Genomic DNA, 27,935 nt, shown 5'->3' with positions numbered 1-27,935 from the left:
TGTCTCACTTTCACGACCTAATTCACGACCTCTGCCGAGTTTGCCCTTGACTCATACTCGCAGCATGGTCGGCACGAGGTCGTGGGTAGGTCGTAGGTAGGTCGTGATGCTAGTCGTAGGTACCCGTGGCATCGAGTAGGTCGGGGCGTTTCTCTAGCCTGATGAAAAATGTCCACGAGTAAAAGAGGTCGTGAATTAGGTCGTGAAAGTGGGACAGGCCCTTTACAGCTCCAGAGACCCGGGTTCGATCCCGACTACGGGTGCTGTCTGCACGGAGTTTGTACATTCTCCCCGTGACTGCGTGGGTTTTCTTCGATATCTTCAGTTTCCTCCCCACACTCCTAAGACGTACAGGTTTGTAGGTTAATTGACTTGGTATAAGTGTAAATTGTCCCTAGTGTGTGTGAAGGATAGTGTTAATGTGCTGGTCGGTGTGGACTCGGTGGGCCAAAGGGCCTGTTTCCGCACTGTATCACCAAACTAAACTAAAGGACGAGATGTCACTTTATTCATTCTTTTGAGATCAGGCAACTTTACAAAAGAAAGACTTACACAGTCATTTTAGTGCCATACGTCCTGCTTTGTTTCCATGACAAACACCCACTCTCAATAAGTCAACCTCTATTTAATAGCAGTTCGCCTACAGTGCTGGAGGCTACCTGTCACATCCATTGAAGTGGGTGACTTAGAAACCATCAGTGAAAACTGAGTAAACTACATGATCACATTTTACCTCTTAAATAAAGATTTTTTAACATTTTTTGGACATTTTTTTAACATTTAATTTAACAAAATACGTGAAAAAAAGTCTTAAAAAGATCTACAACATTTTGAAGGGCACCGAGTGCTGGAGTAACTCAGCGGGTCAGGCAGCAGCTCTGGAGAACATGGATAGGTGACGTTTTGGCTCGTGACCCTTCTTCAGATTGATTGTAGGGGGAGTGAATACAGCTGGAAAACAGGAGAGGCAGGACAAAGCATGGCAGGTAATAAATAGGTCCATGCAGGTGGGGAGGGGGGGTTGATAGGTCCATGCAGGTGGGGAGGGGGGGTTGATAGGTCCATGCAGGTGGGGAGGGGGGGTTGATAGGTCCATGCAGGTGGGGAGGGGGGGTTGATAGGTCCATGCAGGTGGGGAGGGGGGAAGCTGCGAGACAGATTTGAAGAGTTGCGGATTATGAAGTCAGAGGGAGGAAAGTTAGGAGGGGGGTGGGGTTGGAGGGAGAAATAGGTGGGAGTCCAGGTGAGGCACAGGGTGTGCCTGGAACCCACTGCCAAAGGTGGCAGGGGAGGTAGATTCGATAGTGACGACTAAGAGGCTTTTAGTTAGGCACATGGAATGGAGGGATATGGATCATGTGCAGGCAGATGAGATTAGTTTATCGTGGAATCATGTTTGGCACATACACTGTGAGTTGAAGGGCCTGTTCCTGTGCTGTACTGTGCTACTGTACTGTAATTCTGGAAATAAGTGATGAATTAGTCCAATAGATTAACAAAGAACACTTTAGAGTTTAGACTTTAGAAATACAGTGAGGAAACATGCCCTTTCGCCCACCGAGTCCACGCCGACTGTTGATCACCCCTTTTCACTAGCGTTGTCCAATACTTTAAGGGCCTGTCCCACTTGGCCGCCATTTGCGCGTAATTTACACGACATCATTTACGCGCCACAATGCACGACGCGTGTGTCGTGACACGCACGTGACGCGCGCATGGTGCGTGATGACATAGGCAGTGACGCGCGCATGGTGCGTGATGACATAGGCAGTGACGCGTGGCTGCGTGCGGCGTCGCAGGATTTTGTGATGTACAAAGTCTTTGCGCGCCATCTGTGTGACGTGCAAATGACAGCCAAGTGGGACAGACCCTTTAGGGACAAGTCACAATTTTTACTGAAGGCAATTAACCTACAAACCCATACGTCTTTGGAGTGTGGGAAGAGCACCTGGAAAAAACACACGTGGTTACGGGAGGAACATACAAACCCCATACAGACAGCACCCATAGTCAGGATCGAACCCAGGTCCCTGGCGCTGTAAGGCAGCAACTCTACCCTTGCGCCACAGTGCCGCTCCATATTAGAATTAAGTGATGCATCACCTCTATAAGAATAGCAATTGCTTTAAAGTACTGCACACTGTGCAATAAACCAAAGCTAGGCTCATTGCAAGGAAGTAACATTCCCTAATGTTCAGATAAGGTCATCTCCTGGGAGAAATACGGAGTAATTTATTTTGACGTTTCAGCTTTTAAGGCGCATTACTGTTTGGAGGAAGCATACGCAGGTTAAGTATATCACCAAATAGCTTGTGACATTTTCATGTTGGATGAAAGAGTTTTGTAATAATGGTCATAGCATTTGCCACAGCTTCCCACTGTCTGGAGAATGATAGTAGCTAAATGATATTTCAGTTTATCCTCAAAGCCAGCGGTGATTTTACTGATGTGGTTTTTGTCAAATGGAAGATAAAGATGTCTTCCAGGAAATTCAATTACTAAAGACACATATTTACTGTGGTTAAGCAAGTTACTGTTGTTAATCTTCCCAAAAGCACAACAGGTACCTTAATAATGATCTTATCATCCTCAGACACCAACATTTGCAGTTTAGCAGTAAAATCCATGGGGATGATTTAATATTATTCTACCAACAATTAACATTTCTTATTTTTTAATGAAACCTTTAGAAATTGGGAAACAATGGAAGGCAACAACTGGAACGAAAACATAATAATTTTATGTAAACACAAACAATGCTGAAGTAATTCAGCTTCTCTGGAGAACATGGATAGGTGACGCTATTCGGATTGGGACCCTTCTTCAGAAAGGATCCCGACCCGAAATGTGGTCTGAGGGTCCCAACCGGAAACATCGCCTAAAGGCTCCTGACCGAAAACGATGAAGAGTCCTGACCCGAAAGTCACCTATCCATGTTTTCCAGAGATGCTGCCTGAGTTACTCCAGCACTTGGTTCCCTTTTTTTTTTGTTTCACATTTTCCTTTTCACAAAGTACAGAAAATCAATGGCCATCAAGGGGCGGCACGGTGGTGCAGCGGTAGAGTTGCTGCCTCACCGCGTCAGCGACCCGTGATCGACCTGGGTGCTGTCTGTATAAAGTTTGCACATTCTCCCTGTGACCTGCGTGGGTGGTCTCTTGGTGCTCCGGTTTCCCCACACACTCCAATGACATACAAGTTTGCAGGTTAATTGGCTTCATTGGTTGGCGCGCACTCGGTGGGCCGAATGGCCTGTTTCCGTGCTGTATCTCTAACTAATCTAAATTAAATCTGCGGAGTTAAGCCAGCACTTTTTTTTGTTGTAAATCAGCATCTGCAGTTCCTTGTTTCTCTAATAATTTTCATGTGGCGAATCAGTGAATGTTTCACTTCTTCCTTTTCACAAATTGCAAAAAATCATTGGCCACATACCATCAATCTTTTCTAGTGTGCTTTAGTCAGAGCTAATTGGTGATCCCAAATTGTCCTGGGTCTTCCCAAACCATTGACAATAACTGAAGCCATTAAATGGGACTTTGGAAACATCCGAGTCTGCTCTTTACATTAAAATCCACGGGGATAATTTTCCAAATATTTCTACCAACAATGGACAATTTTTGCTGTCAGTTCAATGATACTTTAACCTTCAATAAGGAGACACAATGGGGGGAATGCAAAGGAAGTACAATACTGCACATCTTCTATAAATAAGGATAACCTTTAGTAAGGATAGCTGATCCATTAAATCCCAAAAGCTCAAGTGAAAAATAGCCTGCATTGAGGAATAGAGTTTGAAATAAACAGCAGGTACATCGATATCTTAAATCACAAAAATAGGGTTACCTTTAATCAGGGTACATGTGTTAAGACTCGATGACTCAGTAATCACTTTGAAAAAAATAATGTTATTCGCAGGATACTTACAGCATGCTTTATGTTTAGTTAAAATATTTTGCGCTTGCAACATTCCTTAGAGCAAGGGAACTTCAAATGGAGTTATTTACTTCTAATGAGAGTCTCTTCCACACGTTCGACACTTTCAGCAGAAAGCATTGTCATATTTTCACTTTCACTTGAGGTACATATATTTTATATTTATGTCTAAACTCCACAAATAACCAGCTTATATGTGGAGAGAAATAACTTGGACTTATGTTGAAATATTTCAACTATAGCAAGCACTTTTGATGCACACTATATGGTCAAATATCTTTTCATTTAGTTTAGTTTAGAGTTACAGCGCAGAAGCAGGCCTTTCGGCCCACCAAGCCCTCACCAACCAGCGATCCCCGCACACTAACGCTATCTTACACACACTAGGGACAATTTACAATTTTACCAAAGCCAATTAACTATAAACCTGTAGGTCTATGGAGCGTGGGAGGAGAAAACACATTTGGTCACAGGGAGAATGTACAAAGACAGTGACCGTGGTCAGGATCGAACCCGTGTCTCTGGCGTTGTAAGGCAGCAACTCTACCGTTGCACCACTGTGCCATCCCCGCATATTAGTTTAAGCTTGTTTTGGTCTAGCTTAAATTAGAGATACATGGTGAAAGCGGGCCTTATCCCACACTCCAGGGACAATTTACCAAAGCCAATTAACCTACAAACCCAGTGTTGTTGTATAGTATATATAGTACAGTATATATTGCTATATTGTATTTTGGGATAGGAGGGAACCACCCTGCCTGAAGTCATCTGTTGCCAGCTCTGACTTGCTTCTAGAACCCCCACACACTCATTCTGAAGAAGGGTCCCGACACAATAGACAATAGGTGCAGGAGTAGGCCATTCGGCCCTTCGAGCCAGCATCATGGCTGATCATTAAATACTTCTCCCCCCCCTCACCTTAAACCTATGTCCTCTTGTTCTCGATTCCCCTACTCTGGGCAAAAGACTCTGTGCACTCTTTGTGTCTATTCAGACAACGAGAAGATTATTTTGAGATCCAACAAAGATCATTTTTGATACCAATAATCGACTGCCAATGTCTCACACAAAGAGACTACAGCGAAGGGGGAAAAAAATCAGACATATAATTCGACTAAATACTATATTATTTGGTTGCACAATGCACATTGGCCTCTGCAATTATTTGCTGACGCAGTTCAGCACAATAGTTCAGGATGCCAGATATTGAAATGTCAAATGGTATCTGTAATTAGAATTACTAGTCAAAAGATATAAAATCTCTGATAATGTTAGTATCATTCACCAAGATACTCAAATGCAGAGTATGTGAAGAGAAAATGGCCAGTACCTAGTTACACTCTAATTTAAAGCATCTCTGGTCAAAAATAATTCGTTAGTTGGAATGTTTTAGGATTGGAGGTGAATGTGATAACTTTGTATGTATGGTGTGTTTAGTTGGGATAGCTACATAAAAAAAATAGCACAGTGGCGCAGCGGTAGAGTTGCTGCCTTACAGCGCCAGAGATCCGGGTTCGATCCTGACTTTGGGTGCTGTCTGTACAGAGTTTATATATTCTCCATGTGACGGCGTGGGTTTTCTCCGGGTGTCCCGGTTTCTTCCCACACTCCAAAGACACACGGATTTGTCGATTAATAGGCTTTGGTAAAATTGTAAATTGTCCTTAAGGGCCTGTCCCACTTACGTGACTTTTCAGCGGACTGTCTACAACCTTCAAGCTCGGGGGCAATCGCCTGAAAAACCGCGAGCTGGATCGACCGTCCGTGCGGAACACACACGCACGCACGCATGCACGTACACACACACACACACACACACACACACACACACACACACACACACACACACACACACACACACACACACACACACACACACATCGCAAAGACGGGGGCCAGGGAAAGCGGGGGAGTGCTATCTGAAATTTACATGGTGCAAAGCCAAGGTGATACTCACGATGAACAGGAAGGTTAAAGACGGCTAGCACAGTGTACGGTAAGTCCTTTAAAAGAGCGGGGGGGGGGGGGGGGGGGGGGGGGGGGGGGGGGGGGAGAATGGGGGAGAAGGAGTGGAGACACTTTTAAGAAGCCAGCCAACTTTTTAATAAGCCAGAGATACAAAGCTGTGAAGTTTAGCGGGCATTTAACATTGGTTTTCCTTGGTTTCGAAAACTCGTGCTTACGTTTTTTTCGCCCCATTGAGCCAATTAAAATGCCCGGTCAGCAAAGGAGAGTACCTATGGCTACCTCGACTACCTACAACAACATGGCGACCCCACTATCACTGCACTACAAAAGTACCGATTTTCTCCATGCCGACCAATTTTTGGCAACTTTAGGTGACTTTTTTAAGCGAGTGCAGGAGACTCTGCGCTTGCCACATGGTCGCCACATGTTCGCTGGTGATCTCTGGTGAGTCTCATTCATGGTCGCAAGGAGTTTCCGCATTCTGGGAACTAGTCGCGGCCTCAGTATGGTTGCCCCAAAAATTGGTCGCCATGGAGAAAATCGATAATCCTGTAGCCGTAGGTGCAGTTGTAGTGGGGTTGCCATGTAGTTATGGATAGTCGAGGTAGTCGTAGGTAGTTTTAGTTAATCAGCTTTGCTGACCGGTCATTTTCATTAGCTCATTGGGAAAAAAACGTAAGCATGTGTTTTCAGAACCAAGGATAACCGACCGGTAATGTTAAATGTCCGGCGAACTTCACAGCTGTGTATCTCTGGCTTATTAAAAGTTGTCTGGCTTCTTAAAAGTGTCTCCACTCCTTCTCCCCCCTTCTCCCCCCACTCCTCTTTTAAAGTACTTACCGTGCACTGTGCTACCCGTCTTAACCTTCCTGTTCATCGCGGTGTGTGCCTGTATCACCTTGGCTTTGCACCGTGTGAATTTCAGACAGCGCTCCCCCCGCTTGCCCTGGCCCCTGCCTTTGCGATGTGTGTGTGTGTGTGTGTGTGTGTGTGTGTGTGTGTGTGTGTGTGTGTGTGTGTGTGTGTGTGTGTGTGTGTGTGTGTGTGTGTGTGTGTGTGTGTGTGTGTGTGTGTGTGTGTGTGTGTGTGTGTGTGTGTGTGTGTGTGTGTATTCCACTCTGACAGTCGCCGTTCCCGTTCCCGGTTTTTCAGGCAACTGTCGGCAACTTGACAGTCGCCGGCAGTCCGCTGAAAAATCGCCTAAAGGGCCTGTCCCACTTTCACGACCTAATTCACGATCTTTGCCGAGTTTGCCCTTGACTCATAATCGCAGCATGGTTGTCATGATGTCGTAGGAGGTTGTAGGTAAGTCGTAGCAGGTCGTGATGCTAGTCATAGGTACTCGTGGCATCAAGTAGGTCGGGGCATTTTTTCAACATGATGAAAAATGTCCATGAGTAAAAAGGTCGTGAATTAGGTCGTGAAAGTGGGACAGGCCATTAAGTGGGACAGTCCCATAACACCTTCACTCGACATGTTAGTTGCTATGTTGAACATTTAATAATCCAATTTTGCCATGCATTACATTAAAGTTTGTATTTAAATTTAAGTTTACATTCTAAAATAAATTAAATTTTTGGATTATATGAGGTGTTACATTAAAGATAATAGATGGGAAGAGGAAGTCAATTGAAACGACAAATACTGCAAAAAATGGAATAAACTGCTTGGTGATTTTCTCCACGGAACTGCAATATGTGAAAGATAATGAATATGTCCTACTTTGAAATACTGTACAATACTTTATTAAAGCAAGTTGTCAAACCATTAAACATAATTACCATAAAACATAATTACCATAAAATTATCTCCTTCCAGCAGAATTAATCCATTATCCTTTATCAGTCTACATGTTACTGTAAGTATACTTGAGCACAAAAAAGCCAATTCAAGTTTGGAGACAAAAGGATATTCCTGATAAAACATTTGCTTACAATTGGCAACATATTAATAATGGTTTAACATCCTACAAAGACAATACTGAGTGGATTATCATAAAGTCATTTCCTAAACCAAGTTCGTAAGGTTGTGGAGAACAACTAGTATTGATTTTTTCTGTATCTTAACACTTGAAATGTTCTTTAGATTTTAGCGATATTTCACCAGGAAAAGGGCACTTAAGCCCACCGAGTCCGAGCCGACCAACGATCACTCCGTAAACTCACACTGTCCTGCACATTAGGGACAATTTACAACCTTGACCAAAGCCAATTAACCTGCAAACCTGCACATCTTTGGTGTGTGCGAGGAAACCGGAGCATCCGGAGAAAACTCGAGAAGGACGTACAAGCACTGAAGGTAGACACAAAATGCTGAAGTAACTCAGCGCGACAGGCGGCATCTCAGGATCGAAGAAATGGGTGATATTTCGGGTCGAGACTGCTCTTCATACCCTTCTTCACCCATTGAGTCTGAAGAAGGCCCTCAACCCGAAACGTCACACATTCATCCTATCCAGAGATGTTGCCTGTCCAGCGTTACTCCAGCATTTTATGTCTATCTTCAGTGTAAACTAGCAGCTGTAGTTCTTTCCTATGCGTACAAACTCCATACAGATACCACCGCAGTCAGGATCGAACCCGGGTCTCTGATGCTGTAAGGCAGCAATTCCACTGCTGCGCCACCGTGCTGCCCCTGTGTATTCTACAGTTGGATCTCATTATAGGAAATATAATATTACAACAAACTTTCCACTTGGATCCTGATAACTTGCTATAATAGTGACCAAATATAAGGCAACATTTTCCTAAAATTGAGTCTTAATACGAACTGCTCCGCCAATCTGAAATTTGTAATAAAGTTGACAACCAAACCATAAACAAGACTTAAAATCAAAGAAATTATTTTTACTGAAGGCCTCATGTTATATCTCAGCCACAAATCAATCTGCTGTATTGTCATCTCTGATATATTTTAAGAATTGATGACCAAACATATTTTCTTCTCGTGCTTTAACAACTCACATCACTCAGTTTTGTTTAGAGCTACAGCATGGAAACTAGCCATTCAGCCCAACCAAGTCCACGCTGACCATTGATCACCCATTCACGCTCGTTCTATGTCATCCCATTTATGCATCCACCCCCTATATGCTGGGGATAGTTTACAGAGACCAAATAACCTACAAACCCGCACGTCATTGGGATGTGGGAGCACTGTGCCACTCGAGATTTCTGACAAAAAGCAAAAAGGAAAATGTTTCTTCACTTGATCAATTAACTTTATTTTTGCACAGTTTCTGCCTGTCCTACTGAGTGTTCCTTGTATTTTCTATCATTATTCCACACCGAGACCCCACTCTAAATGCAGTGTAACAGTGGCCCAAACAAATTTGTGTTACTCCGAAAGATAATTTTACTGGCTTGTCTATAAGGTTACTTGACTTAAAATGGTCAACGATCTCGGCAAAACAGATTGGAGAAACAAAGAACTGCAGGTGCTGGTTAATATGCAAAAGGACACAAAGTGCTGGAGTAACTCAGCAGGTCTGGCAGCATCTGTGGAGAACAGAATTTCTGCAGCATTTTGAGTCATGAAGTCATACAGCGTGGAAACAGGCCCATTCGGCCTAACTTGCCCATGCCGACCGACATGTCCCACCTACACTAGTCCCACCTGACTTTGTTTGGCCCGTGTTCCTCTAAACCTATCCTAACCATGTCTCTGTCCAATGTTTCTTAAATGCTCTGAAAGTATCTGCCTCAACTACCTCCTACTATCCTTTGTGAAAAATGTTGTCCCTCAGGTTCCTGTTAAATCTTTGTCCCCTCACCTTAAACCTATGTTCTAAAGTTCTTGATTCCCCTATTCTGGCTAAAATAGACAATAGACAATAGGTGCAGGAATAGGCCATTCCTCCCTTTGAACCTGCACCGCCATTCACTGTGATCAAGACTGATGAAAAGACTGCATTTACCCCATATATTCATCATAATCTTATAGACCTCGATAAGATAAGTTCATAAGTTATACTAGGAGCAGAGTGATTTGGTCCATCGAGTCTACTGCGCCATACAATCATGGCTGATCTATCTTTCCCTCTCAACCCCATTCTCCTGCCTTCAACCCACAACCTTTGACACCCTTACTAATCATAAATCAGTTAATGTCTGGTTTAAAAAGATTAAACCTCAATCGCTTCCTCCTGCACTCAATCTTGGCAAGAAGAAGTCTGAAGAAGGGTTTCGGCCCGAAACGTCACCTATTTCCTTCGCTCCATAGATGCTGCTGCACCCGCTGAGTTTCTCCAGCAATTACCTTGGCAAGACAATTGGGTTTCAATTGCAAGTGATCCCATTCAAATAATGTTTAGTTTAGTTGAGCTTAGTTTAGAGATACAGTGCGGAAACAGGCCTTTTGGGCCACCGAGTCCACACTGACCAGCGATCCCCATACAGTAGTCCTATCCTACACACTAGGGACAATTTACAAACTTTTACCGGAGCCAATTAACCTATAAACCTGTACGCCTTTGGAGTGTGGGAGGAAACAGAAGCACACGGGGAAAAACCACGTGGTCACAGGGAGAACAGATTGCACCCGTAGTCAGGTGAATTACTGTAAGGCAGCAACTCAACTGCTACTCCAGCATTAATAGAAAAAAATAATTCCAATTAAATTTCAAAGCTTACTTAGCAAAATAGCACAAAAGTATGACCGGGTCAAAAAAGCATGCAGCCGCAGGAGATTCCAGCCACAAGATAGATCAACACTAACCTGTTCATGATATTCAATCCCCATGCTCAGTGTGTTGATGAGAATGGCAATCATAATCCCACGATTGAAATATTTGCTCTCAACTATTTTCGTCATCTTTTCAGACACCAATATTCCGAGCAGCACACATTTATTCCTTTGCTTTGGTTTATTTTTGTTCTTCTGTATCTGATCTCTTTGGTCGCCTTGTCTGACGTCGTGCGTGAACTCGTATACGGCGTCGGCATCGGAGTCGCCGCTTTCCGAATCGCGGAGCTCAAACTCGGGGTTTTCCAACAAACGGGCGCAGTACGGGCAGTTCTGAAGCTCGTAGGTGAAGTCTCCAACCTGTGGGCCGGAACTTGAACACGGTATATTGAGGCCTGATAACTTGCTTGAAGCCCGAAAGATTCCTGCAAGAAAGACACCCAGACAGCACTATCAAATACAGTGGAATGTACATAACTGCAAATTCATCACTTGTTTATTACAGAGACACATTGTGGAAATGGGCCCTTCCACCCACCGAGTCCGCGCTGACCTTTGATCACCCATCAACACCCGGACTTTGATCCAAGATGGCACCCAAGCCAGGTGACTATTTGTGTGCTGGGCGCAAACGTTTGATACACTGTGGATGGCTCGATTGTAGTCATGGATTGAGTCATAGAATCTTACAGTGTGGAAACAGGCCCTTTGGCCCAACTTGTCCACACCGGCCAATATGTCCCATCTACACTAGTCCCACCTGTTTGTGTTTGGCCCATATCCCTGTAAACCTACCCTTTCCATGTACCTGTCGAATTGCTTCTTAAACATCAAGATAATACCTCCCTCAACTACGGACAAGACTGACAAAGTCTTTCCGCTGACCAAACTAAAGTTTTTCATTGTACTCCGGCACACGTGGCAATAAACTAAACTAAACACTAGTTCTGTCTTATCCCACGCACTATGTCCTGGGGGCAATTTTATAGAAGCCAATTAATCTATAAACTGACACGTCTTTGGGATGTGGGAGTAAATCGGAGCACGGGGAGGAAACCTACACGGTCACAGGGAGAAGGTAAAAACTCCACACTGACAGCACCCGAGTTTGGGATCTAAGCCGGGTCTCTGGCCCTGTGAGGCAGCAGCTCTACCAGTTGCAACACTGGGGTGTCCTTTATCTGCAAATCTTAATAAAGTTAGCTCATTATTTTTAAGACATGGCAGTAACAAGATACATCTAGAATTCACTTAGACTGCCAACTTAATGGCATCAATTGTTCATCTATTTCAGAAGCACAGTTGAAATTAGACAAAAGCAATTCTTGAATATTATATTCCTCTTATCATTCATTTAGTCTTATGGGGCAGACAATCCATTCGCCAAATGAGCAGGTATGACTGAACAGCTCATTTCAATGCAGTGAATATCAAGAAAGCTAATTAAAATATACAATTAATAAAACCTAAATTGTATCTCCTTAAGAATTATTTGCGACTTGATTCAGTAAGTTCCTTGCATGAAAAATAGGAATGGACTTGTGTCTTGTTAAACGTACAATTTTGACTGCAGTTAAAAAGTGAAAACAGATAAAATATTGAGAACATCTTTGTTAGTGGAAAGATAGAATTACCATGGCGATAAAGTGGTCCTATTTTGGCCCCATTGTATTTAAGCACAATTTTAAAGGACTTCTAACAATCTTTAGTTGCAACAGAAAGCTAAAATAATCTCTTCCTTGAAAAATCACTCCATATTAGGGGAAAGTAGTAAAATATGACATCTGGTATCATACTTCGTCCACAAACGCTAAATCTATGCATTTGTGAGCCGCATGGTGAAGCGAGAATGCAGAGAATTTCAGATTTATCAGCGACAATCCCAAATTTGGCAAAAAATTTGACCACTTTTGAGATTTATTTTCCTGGCTGTTGTTGATCAACATTTGCAGATTTACCAGATATCCTTCCTTCAATACAGTTACGCTATCGTTCAACAAAAGCGGCAAACAGTTGCTCACTCTCCCCATAATTGTGGCCTCACAAATTGATTCACCATAAGACCATAAGACATTGGAGTAGAGTTAGTCCAATCACCCATAGAGTCTTCTCCACCATTCGATCATGGCTGATCTATTTTTCCCTCTCAACCCCATTCTGCAGCCTTCTCCCCATAAACTTTGATGCTTTTCCACATCAAGAACCCATCAATCTCCGCCTTAGGAAAATACCCAAATGTCTTGCTCTCCACAGCCGTCTGTGAGAATAAATTCTGCAGATTCACCATCCTCTGGCTAAAGAAATTCCGCCTTATCTCCAATCTGAAGGTCTGTTCTTTTATTCTGAGGCTGTGCTCTCTGGTTCTAGACTCTTCTTTGTTCTGGTTCTTTCCATGTCCACTCTATCTAGGCCTTACATTATCTTGTAGGTTTCAATGAGGTGTCCCCTCATCCTTCTGAACTCCAGCGACTACAGGCCCAGAGCCTTCAAACATTCCTCATACATTAACCCAATCATCTCTGGGATTATTCTCGTAAACCTCCTTTGGGCCCTCTCCAACGCCAGCAGGTCCTTCCTCAGATATGGGGCACAAAATGCGCATAATATATTCTAAATGTGGCCTCACCTGTGCCCGATAAAGCCTCAGCATTACATCCTTGAACAGAACACGCTTTACACCTCCACAGAACACAATATACATGTCACTATACAGCCAAGAAAATCTTTAAATACTGAATACTTCAATCAGGGAGAATCCACTGCATAAATGCATGACAAAATGGTCAAGCATTTTATCGGGAACAAGAGTAGGATTTCAACATTGTCTCTGACAATAGAGCTCTCTTCCTTAAATTAGTGCAGTTTAGTTTGAGTTTGAGTTTAGTTTATTGTCACATGTACCGAGGTACAGTGGAAAGCTTTAGCTGTGTGTTAACGGATCGGAAAGTCAGTGGAAAGACAATAGATGATTACAATCGAGCCATCCGTTGTATAAATACACGATAAAGGGAATGACGTGAAAAACGTTTAGTGCAAGATAAAGTTCATAAAGCCCGAACACAGATCTCCAGTGAGGTAGATAGTAGCTCAGGGCTGCTCTCTAGCTGTTGGTAGGATGGATCAGTTGCCTGAAAAGTCGATAAGATAAATTGTCTAGTTTTAAAGTGTGCTTACGATGTGCATGTGAGCAGACGCATCATATGCCGTAGAAGCGGCACGGTGTCGCAGCGGTAGAGTTGCTGCCTTACAGCACTTACAACACCAAAGTCCTGGGTTCGATCCCAACTACGGGTGCTGTCAGTACAGAGTTTCTTCCCTCTCCCCGTGGCAGCATGGCTTTCCTCTGAGAACTTGGGTTTCCATCCACATTCCAAAGACGTACAGGTTTGTAGGTTAATTGGTTTGGTATAAGTGTAAAAATTGTCCCTAGTGTAGGATAGTGTTAGTGCGCAGGGATCGCTGATCGGTGCGGACTCGGTGGGCCGAAGGGCCTGTTTCCGCGCTGTATCGCGAAACTAAACTAAAATCACGGAAAAGCGGGGAAATTAGTCAATAATCCCAGATTGCAGTGAAGTTATAACTGACGGAGTATTGGGGTGTTATGGAGTATTCATTTCATCTATTTGAGGCAACGGTACTAAAAGCAGAATCAAACTATGTAAGATCCACACAGCACTTAACCTAAATTGCTTCCTGTGGTATGTTCAAAGGCCAAACAATTGGTTGCATGGATTAATTGTAATGGGTGATCCTCGCAACACCAGAGTTGACTATTGCAAGGGTGATTTACTTTGAAATACTAATCATAAAATTATTTTTCAAATGCTGGTTCTCTTCTTTCTCAAGCCTTTTTTTGTTAACAAAAGGGCTCGTCTTCTGTCCCTGTATGTTCCATTTTTTCCAATTGAGTTGACTTTTTAATTAACTTTTCAGATCTTTCATTTTTCTTCATCTTGTTGTGAGCTACATCCTTGTAAAACCCAAACAGCAAATAATCGAACTTGTTTCTCACTGTTAGTTATACGGTGGGGGTGGGGGGGGGAGGGGAGGGGGGCCATGGTGACACGGGTTTAATCCTGACTACGGGTGCTGCCTGTACGGAGTTTGCACGTTCTCCCTGTGACCGCGTGGGTTTGCTCCGGGTGTCCCGGTTTCCGCTCACACTACAAAGACGTACAGGTTTGTAGTTAAATTGGCTTCTATAAATTGTAAATCATCTCTAGTGTGTAGGATAGTGCTAATATACGGGGCGATCGCTGGTCAGACTCGGTGGATCGGAGGATGTGTTTCCATGCTGTATCTCTAAACTCGAAGATAACGTCTAAATTAACGCTTCGAGTCTTCCATTTTTCTTTATCTGGCTTTCAGCTCCGTCCTTGTAAAACCCATTCAGCATCTAATCTAATCTGATTCTCACAGTGGTGGATATAGTGGGGGAAAGGTCTTTGTGCTTTGGTCAAAATAGAATGATGACATGAGGAGTGGCTAGTAGAGCTGCTGCCTCACAGCTCCAGAGACAGCTCCAATCCTAACCTCAGGTGCTGTCGATGCAGAGTTTGCATGTTCTCCCTGTGACCGTTTGGGTTTCCTCCGAGTGCCCCGGTTTCCTCCCACATCCCAAACAAGTGCGGATTGGTAATTGGTCTCTGTAAGTTATTTTGTGTAGTACATGAATGTTTAGGTTTAGTTTATTATTGTCAAGTGTACGAGGTACAGTGAAAAGCTTTGTTTAGCAGGCTATCCAACCAAATCAGATAATCCTATACATAAAAACAATTAATTCAAACTCAAAGGACAATAGGTGGAGTGAGGGGAAAGACACAGAGGGGAGAATAAAACTCTCTGCATTACTGCACGCCAATTCCATTGGCAAAGTACAGAGTCCACAAGGGTGGCACGGTGGCGCAGCGGTGGAGTTGCTGCCTTACAGCCCTTACAGCGCCAGAGACCCGGGTTCGATCCCGACTACGGTTGCTGTCCGTACGCAGTTTGTACGTTCCCACACGCCAAAGACGTACAGTTTTGTAGGTTAATTGGCTTGGTATAAATGTAAATTGTGCCTGGTGTGTGTAGGATCGTGTTAATGTGTGGGGATCGCTGGTTGAAGGGCCTGTTTCCATGCTGTATCTCTAAGCAAAACTAAACTAAATAAAATAGATGTGAATCGGACAGTACCATAGCTTATGGAAGGACTGTTCGGAAGCCTGACAACAGAGGGGAAGAAGCTGTTCCTGAGTCCGGTGGTGTGTGCTTTCAAGCTTCTGTATATTCCGATAGCTCACAAAACAATATTTTTCACTGCATCTTGAGGCATATGACAATAATAAACCAATACCAATACCGTTATAATTTAACAAGCTGGTAACTAATGCTGGCTACACATATCTGCGACAAGACCTATACCCAGCTTTGGATGAGCTAAGCTAACTTCACTGAAATCAAAATGTTTTATACAGTGCAGGATATGATTAACAATACTGATATTTTCAAAGTGTAGTTTAGTTTTGTTTAATTTTGTTTTGTTTAGTTAATTATTGCGTGCACCATGAAGTGAAGAGTTTTGTTGCGTACTATCCAGTCAGCGGAAAGGCAATACATGATTACAATCGAGCCGTGCACAGTGTACAGATATATGATAATGTGAATAACGTTTAATGCAAGATAAAGTCTGATCAAAAATAGTCCAAGGGTCTCTAATGAGGTAGATACTAGTTCAGGACCGCACTCTAGTTGTTGGTAGGAGGGTTCTGTTTAGAGTTGCTATGAACAATTTGAACATTGATCTAAAGACAGAAAATACAGGAAACACTCAGAATGTCAGGCAGCCACTGTGGAAAGCGAAACAGAATTAATGTATGGGATTGGAGACAAGACGAGTTAGTTTTAAATGGCAGGCAGGGTGCAGACAGGCGGAGAGAATACAGGGAATATCTCTGTTAGTGGGATAACTAGATCTGATGTTGTAATGTTGGGATGTAATGTTCAGGCTCTATAAGGCGCTCGTAAAGGCCGCATTTGGAATATTGTGAGTAATTTTGGGCACCATATCTGAGGAAGGATGTGCTGGCTCTGGAGAGGGTCCTGAGGAGATTTATAAGAATGATCCCAGGATTGAGCAGGTTAACCTATGATGAGCGTTTGTCGGCACTGGACCTGTACTCGCTGGAGTTTAGAAGAATGAGGGGGCTCCGGGGGACCTCATTGAAACGTACAGAATAGTGAAAGGCCTGGACAGAGTGGATGCGGTGAGGATGTTTCCACTAGTGGGAGAGTCTAGGACTAGAGGTCATTGCCTCAGAATTAAAGGACGCTCATTTAAGAAGGAGATGAGGAGAAATGTCTTTAGTCAGAAGGTGGTGACTCTGTGGAATTCTTTGCCACAGAAGACTGTGGAGGCCATCAGTGGATATTTTCATGGCAGAGATAGATAGATTCTTGATTAGTACAGGTGTCAGAGCTTATTGGGAGAAGGATGGGGTTAGGAGAGAGAGATAGATCAGCCATGATTGAATGACGGAGTAGACGTGATGGGCCCAATGGCCTAATTCTACTCCCATTCCTTATGACCGATGGTCAGCGTGGACTCAATTGGCCGAAGGGCTTTTCAATCAAACTTAAAACTAATTTGTTTTCTCGATTTTCCAGAAAAGCCTTTGACCTGAACATTAACTGTTCCTCCTTCCAGATCTGTTGGTCGCTTCCAGCATTTTTAGTCATTATTTAAATTTTCCATCATCTGCGGCACAATGAGTTTCACTTACTGTTGAACTTTTCTCAATCAATTCATCCCATCAGAACAGCTGCTTAATGCAGGAAATCAGTTGTAAATATAGCAATATTCTTAATCTCCTTGTTTATCCAGTTTTAATGGGTTTTAAATATCTGAGCAATTGTAAAGCTAATTTAGAAAAGACACAAAATGCTGGAGTAGCTCAACCGGTCAGGCAGCATCCCTGGAGAACATGGATAGATAACGTTTCAGGTGGAGACCCGTGTCCTTCATTTCTGTACTATTCTACGTTCTCTGTTCTAAGCCCGTGCTGCACATCACAAGGAACTGCAGATGCTGGTTTACAAAAAAGACACAAGGTGCTGGAGTACCCCCACCTCACGTGTATCCACCTATCATTCACCAGGCTTTGTCCTGCACCTCCTCACTTCCAGCATTCTTCCCCCCCCCCCCCCAACCACAATCAGTCTAAAGAAGGGTCTCACCCCAAAATGTCACCTATCCATGTTCTCCAGGGATGTTGCCTGATCTGCTGAGTTACTCCAGCACTTAGTGTCTTTCTTTGGAAAACCAACATCTACAGTTCCTTGTGCCTACGTAAAACGAAATCGTGAAGCTTTTAACACAACTGAGGGAGTTTGGAGGTGACGATGGAACAGGTACGTTTCTTACCATTGTCTCCCACTAAGTAGGGCAGTTTGCCAAAGGAATCTGTGAGCTTCATCTTCGGTTTTGCTTTGTCCACTGTGAAGGATGTGTTACCACTTCTCTTGTCCTTTGGCTTTGGCGTGGAGCTGTCCTTGCCGGTCACAGATGGGACGATGGTTGGGTAGTTCATGCCCCGCTGGTTGATAAAGCTGCCCATTAGTTTGACGTTCGCAGCAGTGGAAGACTTGCACGCCACCTGAAGACCTTCTAAATGGCAGTCAGCGTGATAGATGCTGTGGACGGACTCGGCTCCCGAAAGTGGCGTCTGATGGTTGAGCGCGGGCGAAGGGACCACGAGCCTATTGTCAACTCGTAGCGTCTTCATCTCCATGTCGTAGAGCTCCGGGCTTCCCCGTTGTCCCCTCAAAGCGCCATTGCTGATGTGGTAATGATGGTGGTGGTGGTGGTGGTGGTGGTGAATCAGATGATGGATTGACTTCACCCGCCCCTTGGTCCGGCACGTCCTCTCCTGCCCGTTGGAGCTGACCGAGCTGACCTTCTTTCGCCGCTTGTTCCTCCAGGTGTTGTACAGCCGCAAGGCCCGTCGCTTTACCTTCCTGTACAGGTGACAGATGTACTTCAGCAGCTCTTCGTAGCAGCTTCCTGGCTCAGAGAAACTTGCAATCGTGCTGTCGTTTGACAGGAAACGAGCCCTCTGCTCCTGCATTAATTGATTTTCGCGTTGTTTTGTTTCTGAAAATTGCGTTGCTATGACAACCAGGCACAGGTTAATCATGAAGAATGAACCAACCTGAAGAAATTTTTTTTAGGAGATAAAAATACACGCAATCAGTCTTAAAGTTGTAAAAAGGAAAATGTACAATTACAACAATCCCCCCATTGTGTTCTGAAGCTCAAATGTTTTTATTGCAAAAAACTAAAATATGATCAAACACTCTCAAGAGGGAATAAATATTCAGAGCGGCACAGTGGCGCAGCTAGTAGAGTTGATGCCTAATAGTGCCGGAGACCCTGATTCGATCCTGACCTAGGGTGCTGTCTGTGTGGAGTTTGCACGTTTTTGTTCTTTTCTTTATGTTCTTTCATCTGTCAAACTGAGCACATCTCCCTTATATGTGAAACTAGACCCACAATAATGTGATTGACTCTGAGTTAAATTTGATATGGCAACACCAAGGAGCACGGTTACAGAAAATATTTGGAGGCATTCAAGAAAGAAAGTCCTTCTTCTTCTTCTTCTTCTTGCGTATGGCGTGCACAGCCTAAAGTTGTAGGACAATTTGTTCTATTTGATCTTACTTGATTGTGCACGCCAGGTTGATTGCATTCGTCGAAACAGGGCGGACCACATGAAGGTTGCAATCTCCCACCCCAGAAAGAAAGTTCACCACCAGCTACTCAAGTGCATATAAAGTCATAATGTCGTACAGCATGCCAACAAGACTTTCGGCCCATCAAACCCATTCACACTAATCCTATTTGATTCTTCCTACTTTCCCAACATGGGGTATTAAGGATGGACTATTAAAGCAGGCTTTGGCAGAATTCCTATGTCTTGAGAATGAATAAATTAAAAACTTGTCAAGCTTTTGCTAAGAGAGAATGATATATCTCAAACATATCCTTAAAGAATAGGAAAATGGTAAGCAGTGACGGATAAGCCCAATGGAATCAAGGAAACATGTTTGCTTTTTTAATTTAATTCCTGGTATCTTAGGGTATTTGGGTATTGCTAAAGATAACATAGGGGGTTAAAATTAAAGTGTGAGGAAAGGAGTGTCACAGTTTACCTAAGGTTTATGCTGAGTATTTCCAGCATCTTTTTAGGTTTTAGTTACAGAGATACAGCATGGAAACAGGCCCTTCGGGCCAACCAGTCCACACCAACCAGCGATTGCCTGTACACCAGTTCTATCCTAAACACCAGGGTCAATTACAGAAGCAAATTAACCAACAAATCTGCATGTCTTTAAGATGTGGGAGGAAACTGGAGCTCCAGAGAAAATGCAAGAGCTGCCTTACAGCTCCAACTCGAGTCGCTGGAGCTGTAAGGCAGCAACCCTACCGCTGCGCCACTGTGCTGCCGAAATTCTAATCTTATTGTTCCTATTTATAACCCAAACCTCAGGATGCTTCAACCTGTCTGTGAAGACCTCCACAGTTGTCTTCCTGCCTGTACAGTTATAGAGCACAGAAACAGGCCCTTCGGCCCAATTCGTCCAATACCGTGGACCAAGATAGCCCATTCGAGCTAGTCCCACTTGCCTGCGCCTGGCCCATATCCCTTTTAACCTTTCCTTTCCTCTCTTATACTTCTCGGTCCTTTCTTGGAATTACTTTTACACTTGGGCTTTGACTGCCTGTATATGTCCACAGAAATCTGCATGAAATCTGCAGGACAGTAGTTCAATATCCCTCGTAACGGTAGAGCTGTTACCTTACAGCGCCACGTACCCAAGTTTGGCCCTGACTACTGGTGATATCTGTATGAAGTTTGTACGTTCTCCCTGTGACCGCGTGGGTTTTCTCTGGATGCTCAGGTTTCCTCCCACACTCCAGAGACGTGCAGGTTTGTAGGTTAATTGGCTTCAGTAAAATTGTAAATTGTCTCTAATGTGTAGAATAGTGCTAGTGTACGGAGTGATCATTGGTCGGCGAGGATTCGGTGGGTCGAAGGGCCTGTTTCCGCTCTGTATCTCTAAAGACTAAAGTCTAAAAATCCACAGAGCAGAAAATAGAATCCAGATACTCAAAGAGCTCCAAAAATGGACCTTTGATGACAGCAAATCTCCATGCTAAAGCCAACTAAACGACACAGGAAAAATGAGCTCAATTTGCTTCTCATAGAACTTAAAATATAAGCTCTATTTTTGCAGACCAAGAGTTGCAGTGTCTTAGAACAATACAGAGCATTAAAATTCAAGATCAGTTCTTTATAGGAAACATTTAAAACTGATTATTATTACTACCATCACGCTAAAAGGCAATTTTAGTCACTATAGCAGAATGCATTCTATAAATATAAAAGCCCTTCAAAAAAATATTGAACTCATAAAATTAAATTGAACAAATGTTACATTCATAATTTCTGACTCAGCATATTCAACGAATATTATTTTATTGGAATTGAATTTGCAGCTAGAAAAGTTCTTCCATTGACTGTTTTGTGAATGGAGGAAGTATTTTGTATTAAAGTTCATAAGATGTGTTATTTTAATTATATTGGCCTCATATTGATTTTTCAGCAGGATGAATGCATTTGCATCTGAAATATAGCTTCAAACTTAAATATGCTATTTTTCCATTTATACATTTCTGTTTATTCAGGTTACCAACTTTGAAATATTAAACATTATGATACTCCAGTTTTTCCGATTTCATTTTAATAAATGTTTGCATCCAACTATCTGTGATGGGTTCGAGGGCCAGAGCTATAGGGAGAGGTTGCACAGGCTAGGACTTTATTCCTACGATTGCAGGAGGATGAGGGGATATCTTATGGAGGTGTATAAAACCATAAGGGGAATATGCAGGGTGAATGTGCAATGTATTTTACCCAGAGTAGGAGAATCAAGGACATAGGTTTAAGATGAAAGGAGAAAGGAACTTGAGGGTTACCTTTCTCACTTAGTGGGTTGGGGGGGGGGTATATGAAACAAGCTGCCAGAGGAGGTAGTTGAGGCAGGTATTATTACAATATTTTTGAATACTGGACAAGTAAATGGATAGGAGAGGTTTGGAGCGGTATGAGCCAAAGCAAGGCAAATTGGATTAGCGTAGAAGGAGTATCTTGGGCTGCATTGAAGGGATGGGTAGAAAGGCTTTATGACTCTATGATCAGCACAATTGAATTCCTACTCGAACTGAACAATGAATTGTTGTTGAGCATGATGCTTATCCTTTTTTGCGTGTTTCTGGCATGTTTGGCCAAACTTAGCTGACTGCTGGCCTTGCACAACATATGGAATGATTCTTAGTACCTCAGAGTTCCAGGAAACTGGATAATATGTGACAGCTTTAGTTCAGTTTAGTTTAGTTTAGATTTGTGATACAGCATAGAAACATGGCCCTTTGGCCCATCAAGTCAACAGATACCATTGATCATTCGTTCACACTAGTTCTAGGTCATCCAATATCTCATTCACTCCCTACGCACTAAGGGCAATTTTACAGAGGCCAATTAGCCTACAAACCTGTACCTCTTTGGTATGTGAGAGGATACCGGAGCACCCGGAGAAAACCCACATGGTCATGGGGAGAACGTACAAACTCCGTACAGACTGCACCCATAGTCAGGATCGAACCCAGGTCTCTGGCGCTGTAGGGCAGCAGCTCTACTGCTGCACCACTGTGCCGCCCCATGTTTGGTCACATTGTTGCATGGGAAATTGAATTGCCATTAGTTTCGTTGAACAATATATTTAAAGACAAAACACACAACCATTTTAGGATTAATAGACAATATACAATAGGTGCAAGAGTAGGCCATTCGGCCCTTCGAGCCAGCATTTAATGTGATCATTGTTGATCATCCCCAATCAGTACCCCGTTCCTGCCTTCTCCCCATATCCCCTGACTCCGCTATTTTTATTTGGAATAATTCAGGAGGTTAGTCAGCAACCCTGGAGAACATGGATCGGTGACGTTTCGGCTCGGGACCCATCAGCACCCTCACAGTCTGAAGAAGGATCTCGACCCGAAACGTCATCTATCCATATTCTCAAGAGATGCTGCCTGACCCGCTGAATTACCCCAGCACTTTTTTAATTTTAAATCTGCAATTCCTTGTTTCTACGAATTTCTCCAGCACTTTGAAACTTTAAACCTTAACAGTCTTTTTAAAATTAAAATAATGATTTGTCATTTTTTTAATTGGACGTCACAAAAAATCATCTGAAGTTTATAGCCCACATTAACATTCTAAACTGAAGTCACATTTTGGACATGGTACAATATGGAAATCTTCATTATTCAGAGAAACAAAAGAAATGTAAGGCCTTAAATGAGAGATACTTACTATTATAAGCAGTATAAAATAGATAAAATTGTAAAAAGAATGTGCATCCATAACATAATACATGATATCCACCCATCCTTCCAGAGTAATCACCTGTGAAGGAAACAAACGCATGTTACATTATTCTGACACTATTTAAATAACGTTTGAGAAAAATAACCTAGGCAATATATAACGGTCACTTTCATATTCAATTTTGTATAATATCTTCAGATGAAGGCAAAGATAATTAATAATCTGATGTAAATCAGCCACAGATTTTTATTAACTGCTCAATTTTGCATAAATTTATGAAAAATGTGATGTGATTAATACAGGTTTTTGACATGTTATTCCTCCTCAGTCTTTTACACTTTTTCACGTTCCGCTAGTCCTGTTTACAAGCGTTTTGCCAATAGAGTCACCGAGTCATACAGTGTGGAAACAGGCCCTTCACAGTACCTGGTGTACCTGCCTCAACTCCCTCCTCTGGTAGCTCGTTCCATAATAGCTCCCACCTTCTGAATGAAAAGGTTGCCCTTCAGGTTCCTATTAAATCTTCTCCCTCTCACCTTCAACCTTACACTCCTTCCGTACTTTAACAGTGAAACATTCCTGCCATTTTCTTCTTGCTCTTCTCATGAAAATGACTTGCAAAGGAATCTCCACACGTGCTGATCAAATAGGTATCTCCGGTATCTTTGAGTCACTTCACACGACAAAACAGAGCTTAGTTTAGTTTAGTTTATTATTGTCATGTGCAGTAGAGTGAAAAACGTTTTTGTTGCGTACTATCCAGTCAACGGAAAGACCATACGTGATTACAATCAAGCCATCCACAGTGTACAGAGACAGGATAAAGGGAATAATGTTTAGTGCAAGATAAAGTTCAGTAAACTCCGATAATGATCGTTCAAAGGTCCCAAATTAGGTAGATGCGAGATCAGGACCACGCTCTAGCTGGTGAGAGGATGGTTCAGTTGCATAATAACAGCTGGGAAGCAACTATCCCTGAATCTCTCAACCAATTAATTGAAACAACCCCATCAAAAGTATGGTTTCCATAACTCAGTTTCAATCTTGACCTGCTGCAATAGTAGCAGTGTTCTATTTGAAGAAAGAGCGAGCCAACTGAGGAATGAGATAAAGACCACCTGATACCGACAGTGGGGGAAGAAAGTGGGCAGAATGTGAACTGTGAATTTGCCTCATTTTTATCCACTTGACAATTCCCTATTTGAACTCACCTATGATCAAAATAAGGTAAGATAAATCATTCTGGTGGAAATGAGCATTTTTGAAAGATCGGTGACATTTTTGCAAACAAAGAACAGTTGCAGCACAAGGAACAGGCCCTTCGGCCCACAATGTCTGTGCTAAATATGAAGCCAAGACCAATCCTTATCTGGCTCCACATCATCCACATCCCTCCATTCCCTGCATGTCCATGTGCCTATGTTAAAGTCTCTTGAATGCCATTATCATATCTGTCTCAACCACCACCTCTGGCAGCACTTTCCAGGCACTCACCACCCTCTGTGTATAAAACATGCCTTGCACATCTCCTTTAAACCTTGCCCCTCTCACTTTTAAAGCTATGCCGTCTAGCATATGATCTTTTAATCCTGGGGGGAAAATGATTCTGACTGTCTACCCTATCTATGCCTCTCATAATTGTATATACTCTTTGCAACCTCTGGCATTCCAGAGAAAGCAGTCTAAGTCTATCCAAGCACCCTCTGTAGTTAATACTCCTTAATCCAAGCATCGTTCTAGAGCCAAGAGGGTTAATGTTTTTATTGTCATATGTCCCGAAATGGAACAATAGAATTCTTAATTGTAGCAGATATTACTCTGTAAAACCCTTAATAAACAACAAAATATAGTTCCGTCTATATATAAAATAACAGACAATAGACTTTAGAGAGACAGTGTGGAAATAAACCCTTCAGCCCACCGAGTCTGTGCCAACCAGTGATCGCTCCGTACATTAACACTATCCTACATACTAAGGTCAAGTTACAATTTTTACCGAAGCCAATTAACCTTCAACCCTGTACATCTTTAGAGTGTGGGAGGAAACCGGAGCACCCGGGGAAATCCCACGCGGTCACAGGGAGAAGGTACAAACTCCATACAGACAGCACCCGTTGTCAGAATCAAAGCCGGGTCTCTGGCGCTGTAAGGCAGCAGCTCTACCATTGAGCCATCACTTTTAAAATGATTTTCAAATGGTAACATTGTTTGAACATCACTCAAGATTTCTATAGTTTGTCAACATGGGAAAAGAAAACTTCCCAGGGATTCCACTGTTCTCGACAAATGTATCTGATTTACAGGCCAGTAATTGAGTGGAACACTCAGTGAATAAGAAACCAGAGCAATGAAAACAAAAACTTGCCTCGAAATACAATTAGTAGTTCATTAAATCAAGTGTTTATTCAAACTACACTGTTCAACCTATAATGAGGTAACAGTTCAATTTATCAGCAGTTTCGGTTTAGGAGGCGACTGTTAGACAGACTGACGATAAAATACAAAGAAAGAAAATGTAATATTAAATTATTGAAAACCATCAGCTCAATCAGAGTTCCTGCTTTCATGACATTGACAATGAGATTCTACTTCAATGTGTTTCCATAGTCTATGAATCTGAATTAACACCACATCACATTAAGGGAAAATCAGTAGATAGGCACAAAGTGCTGGAGTAACCCAGCGGGTCAGGCAGCATCTCTGGAGAAAAAGGTTGGGTGACGTTTCAGTTTGGAATCCTTCTTCAGACTAAAAATCTAAATCTTCAAAATCAGTAGCACATTTAAACTGACCATTTTCTCAATTGAGTGTAATTGCAAGGATTAGGTTTATGTTATTATTGTCATGAGTACTGAGGTACAGTGAAAAGCTTTGTTTTGCATGCTATTCAAATAAATCAGGTAATAATCTATCACATCAAGAACAAAGGGGAAGATACAGAGTGCATAATATAGTGGTGAAACAGTTCACTTTAGATATAAAGCATGGGAACAAGCCCCACTACCCACCGAGTCTGCACCGACCAGCGATCACCCCGTACACTAACACTATCCTACACACTTCACAACTCTTTACCGAAGCCAATTAACCTACAGACCTGTACATCTTTGGAATGTGGAAGGAAACGGGAGCACCCGGAGAAAACCCACCTGGTCATAGGGAGAACGTACAAACTCCGTACAGACAGCACCCATTGTCAGGGTTGAACCCGGATCCCTTGCGCTGTAAGGCAGCAACTCTACCGCTGCGCCACTGTACCGCCTCATATTAGGTTTTAGGTTTAGGCTTATTATTGTCACGAGTACCGAGGTACAGTGAAAAGGTTTGTTTTGCCTGACAGTCAATCAGTTCAGATAGTATACAGAAATACCATCACAGTTCATAGACAAAGTCCAATGGAGTCGAAGTGAATCTGACTGTACCCTAGCTGATGGAATGTCCGTAGATTCAAGCAACACAAACAAGTATTAAACACACGACAGACTGGTTCAATCAGTACATTCCACTATTCCTTGAAGACTGAGCAATTTCAGTTCAGTGATCGAGATTGCAAAGTTAGTGTGTTACCAGCTGTGTTCATGCTTTCTTTTAAGAGATAACTTAATTATGGCAGTAGATTTGTATCTTACTATATTGTAAGCAATCTACATTGCAAGTTCCAATGAAATATACAAATGTTTCATGGGTAGACAGTCAGAATCGTTTTCCCACGGTGTCAAAGACTAGAGGGCACAGCTTTAAGGTGAGAGGGGCAACGTTTAAAGGAGATGAGCAAGGCAGGATTATTTTGGAAAGATGCAGGTGCCTGGAATATGTCAGGGATGTTGGGAGAGGCCAATACAGTACGGTGGTAGCTGGCTTTTCAATGGATATGCAAGGAATGGAGGGATTTAGATCATGTTCAGACAGAGATTAGTTTATCTTGGCATCCTGTTCAGCAGGAACATTGTGGGCCGAAGGGCCTGTTCCCGTGCTGCACTCTTCTATATGTTCTATGGTAATTTGCTGTTGTTATTTTACATAACACCCAATGAAGATGCAAGAGGGGCGTGATCAATTGTCCGTAACCTCCACCCCCCTCTTTATAACTTGCAGAGAGAAAAGCTTCAAGTAGCACACAAATCGAGAGCTCAGGAAACCAACAATATTAGCAGAAAATGCTTGCTACATGAGCTAAGGCAAGATCTTAAAAGTGAATTCTGGTGGCATTTTTCAAATTGGTCACAGAAGACATTTAAAACCTTAGGACATACATACCCTTGAGAAGTACCACCTTTTTGCAGTAACTCACATCATTAAACCATAGCCTTGGGCTACTACATTTCCTGCTATGCACCAACTCCTTTCTCAAACCAGAACCAGTTACCAATCCATGAAGTGAAGTTATAACCTAACTCTTTCCCAACCAACTCCTTTTGCCAATATAATGGCGTGCAGATTAGTGGCAAATAATAGGGTGGCACTGTGGTGCAGCTGGTAGAGCCGCTGCCTCACAGCGCCAGAGACACAAGTGCAATCCTGACCTTGGGTGCTGTCTGTGTGGAGTTGGCACGTTCTCCCTGTGAACGTGCCGCTTGGTTTCTTCAAGTGGTCTGATTTCCTTCCACATGCCAAAGATGTGCGGGTTTGCAGGTTAATTGGCCCTCTGTAAATTGTCGCTAGCGTGTCGGGAGTGGGGGGCAAGTGGAATAACATGGAACGAGTGTGTACGGGTGGTCGATGGTCGGCGTGGGCTCGGTTGGCTCTGTGTCTTTCAATTCAATTCAATTTAATTTAATTCTTGATTGTATTCATGTGTAGTCTTTTCTTTGACTGGATATCACGCAAACAAAAGCTTTTCCCTCTACCTCAGTACATGTGACAATAATAAAGTATAGGAAAGCAAACTGAACTAAACTAAATTAAATTAAAAACTAATTC

The 27,935-nt window shown here is 42.8% G+C and overlaps 1 protein-coding gene across 1 annotated transcript in view; it reads right to left on the bottom strand.

Annotated features, from left to right (window-relative positions):
- The window catches only part of cacna1h (calcium voltage-gated channel subunit alpha1 H), a 167,904-nt gene that overhangs the window by 95,604 nt on the left and 44,365 nt on the right, over positions 1-27,935 (bottom strand). The window contains exons 6-8 of the mRNA XM_033040491.1: positions 23,001-23,093; positions 17,987-18,773; positions 10,618-11,009 (exon numbers count right to left, since the gene is read on the bottom strand). Of these exons, the coding sequence (XP_032896382.1) occupies positions 10,618-11,009; positions 17,987-18,773; positions 23,001-23,093 (1,272 nt within the window). The remainder of the gene's footprint in view (positions 1-10,617; positions 11,010-17,986; positions 18,774-23,000; positions 23,094-27,935) is intronic.

The sequence above is a fragment of the Amblyraja radiata genome, chromosome 22 (assembly GCF_010909765.2).
Source record: "Amblyraja radiata isolate CabotCenter1 chromosome 22, sAmbRad1.1.pri, whole genome shotgun sequence".
Taxonomy (NCBI): Eukaryota; Metazoa; Chordata; class Chondrichthyes; order Rajiformes; family Rajidae; genus Amblyraja; species Amblyraja radiata.
Note: the sequence above shows the minus strand (reverse complement) of the source record. Positions and strands in the feature narration are given on the sequence as shown.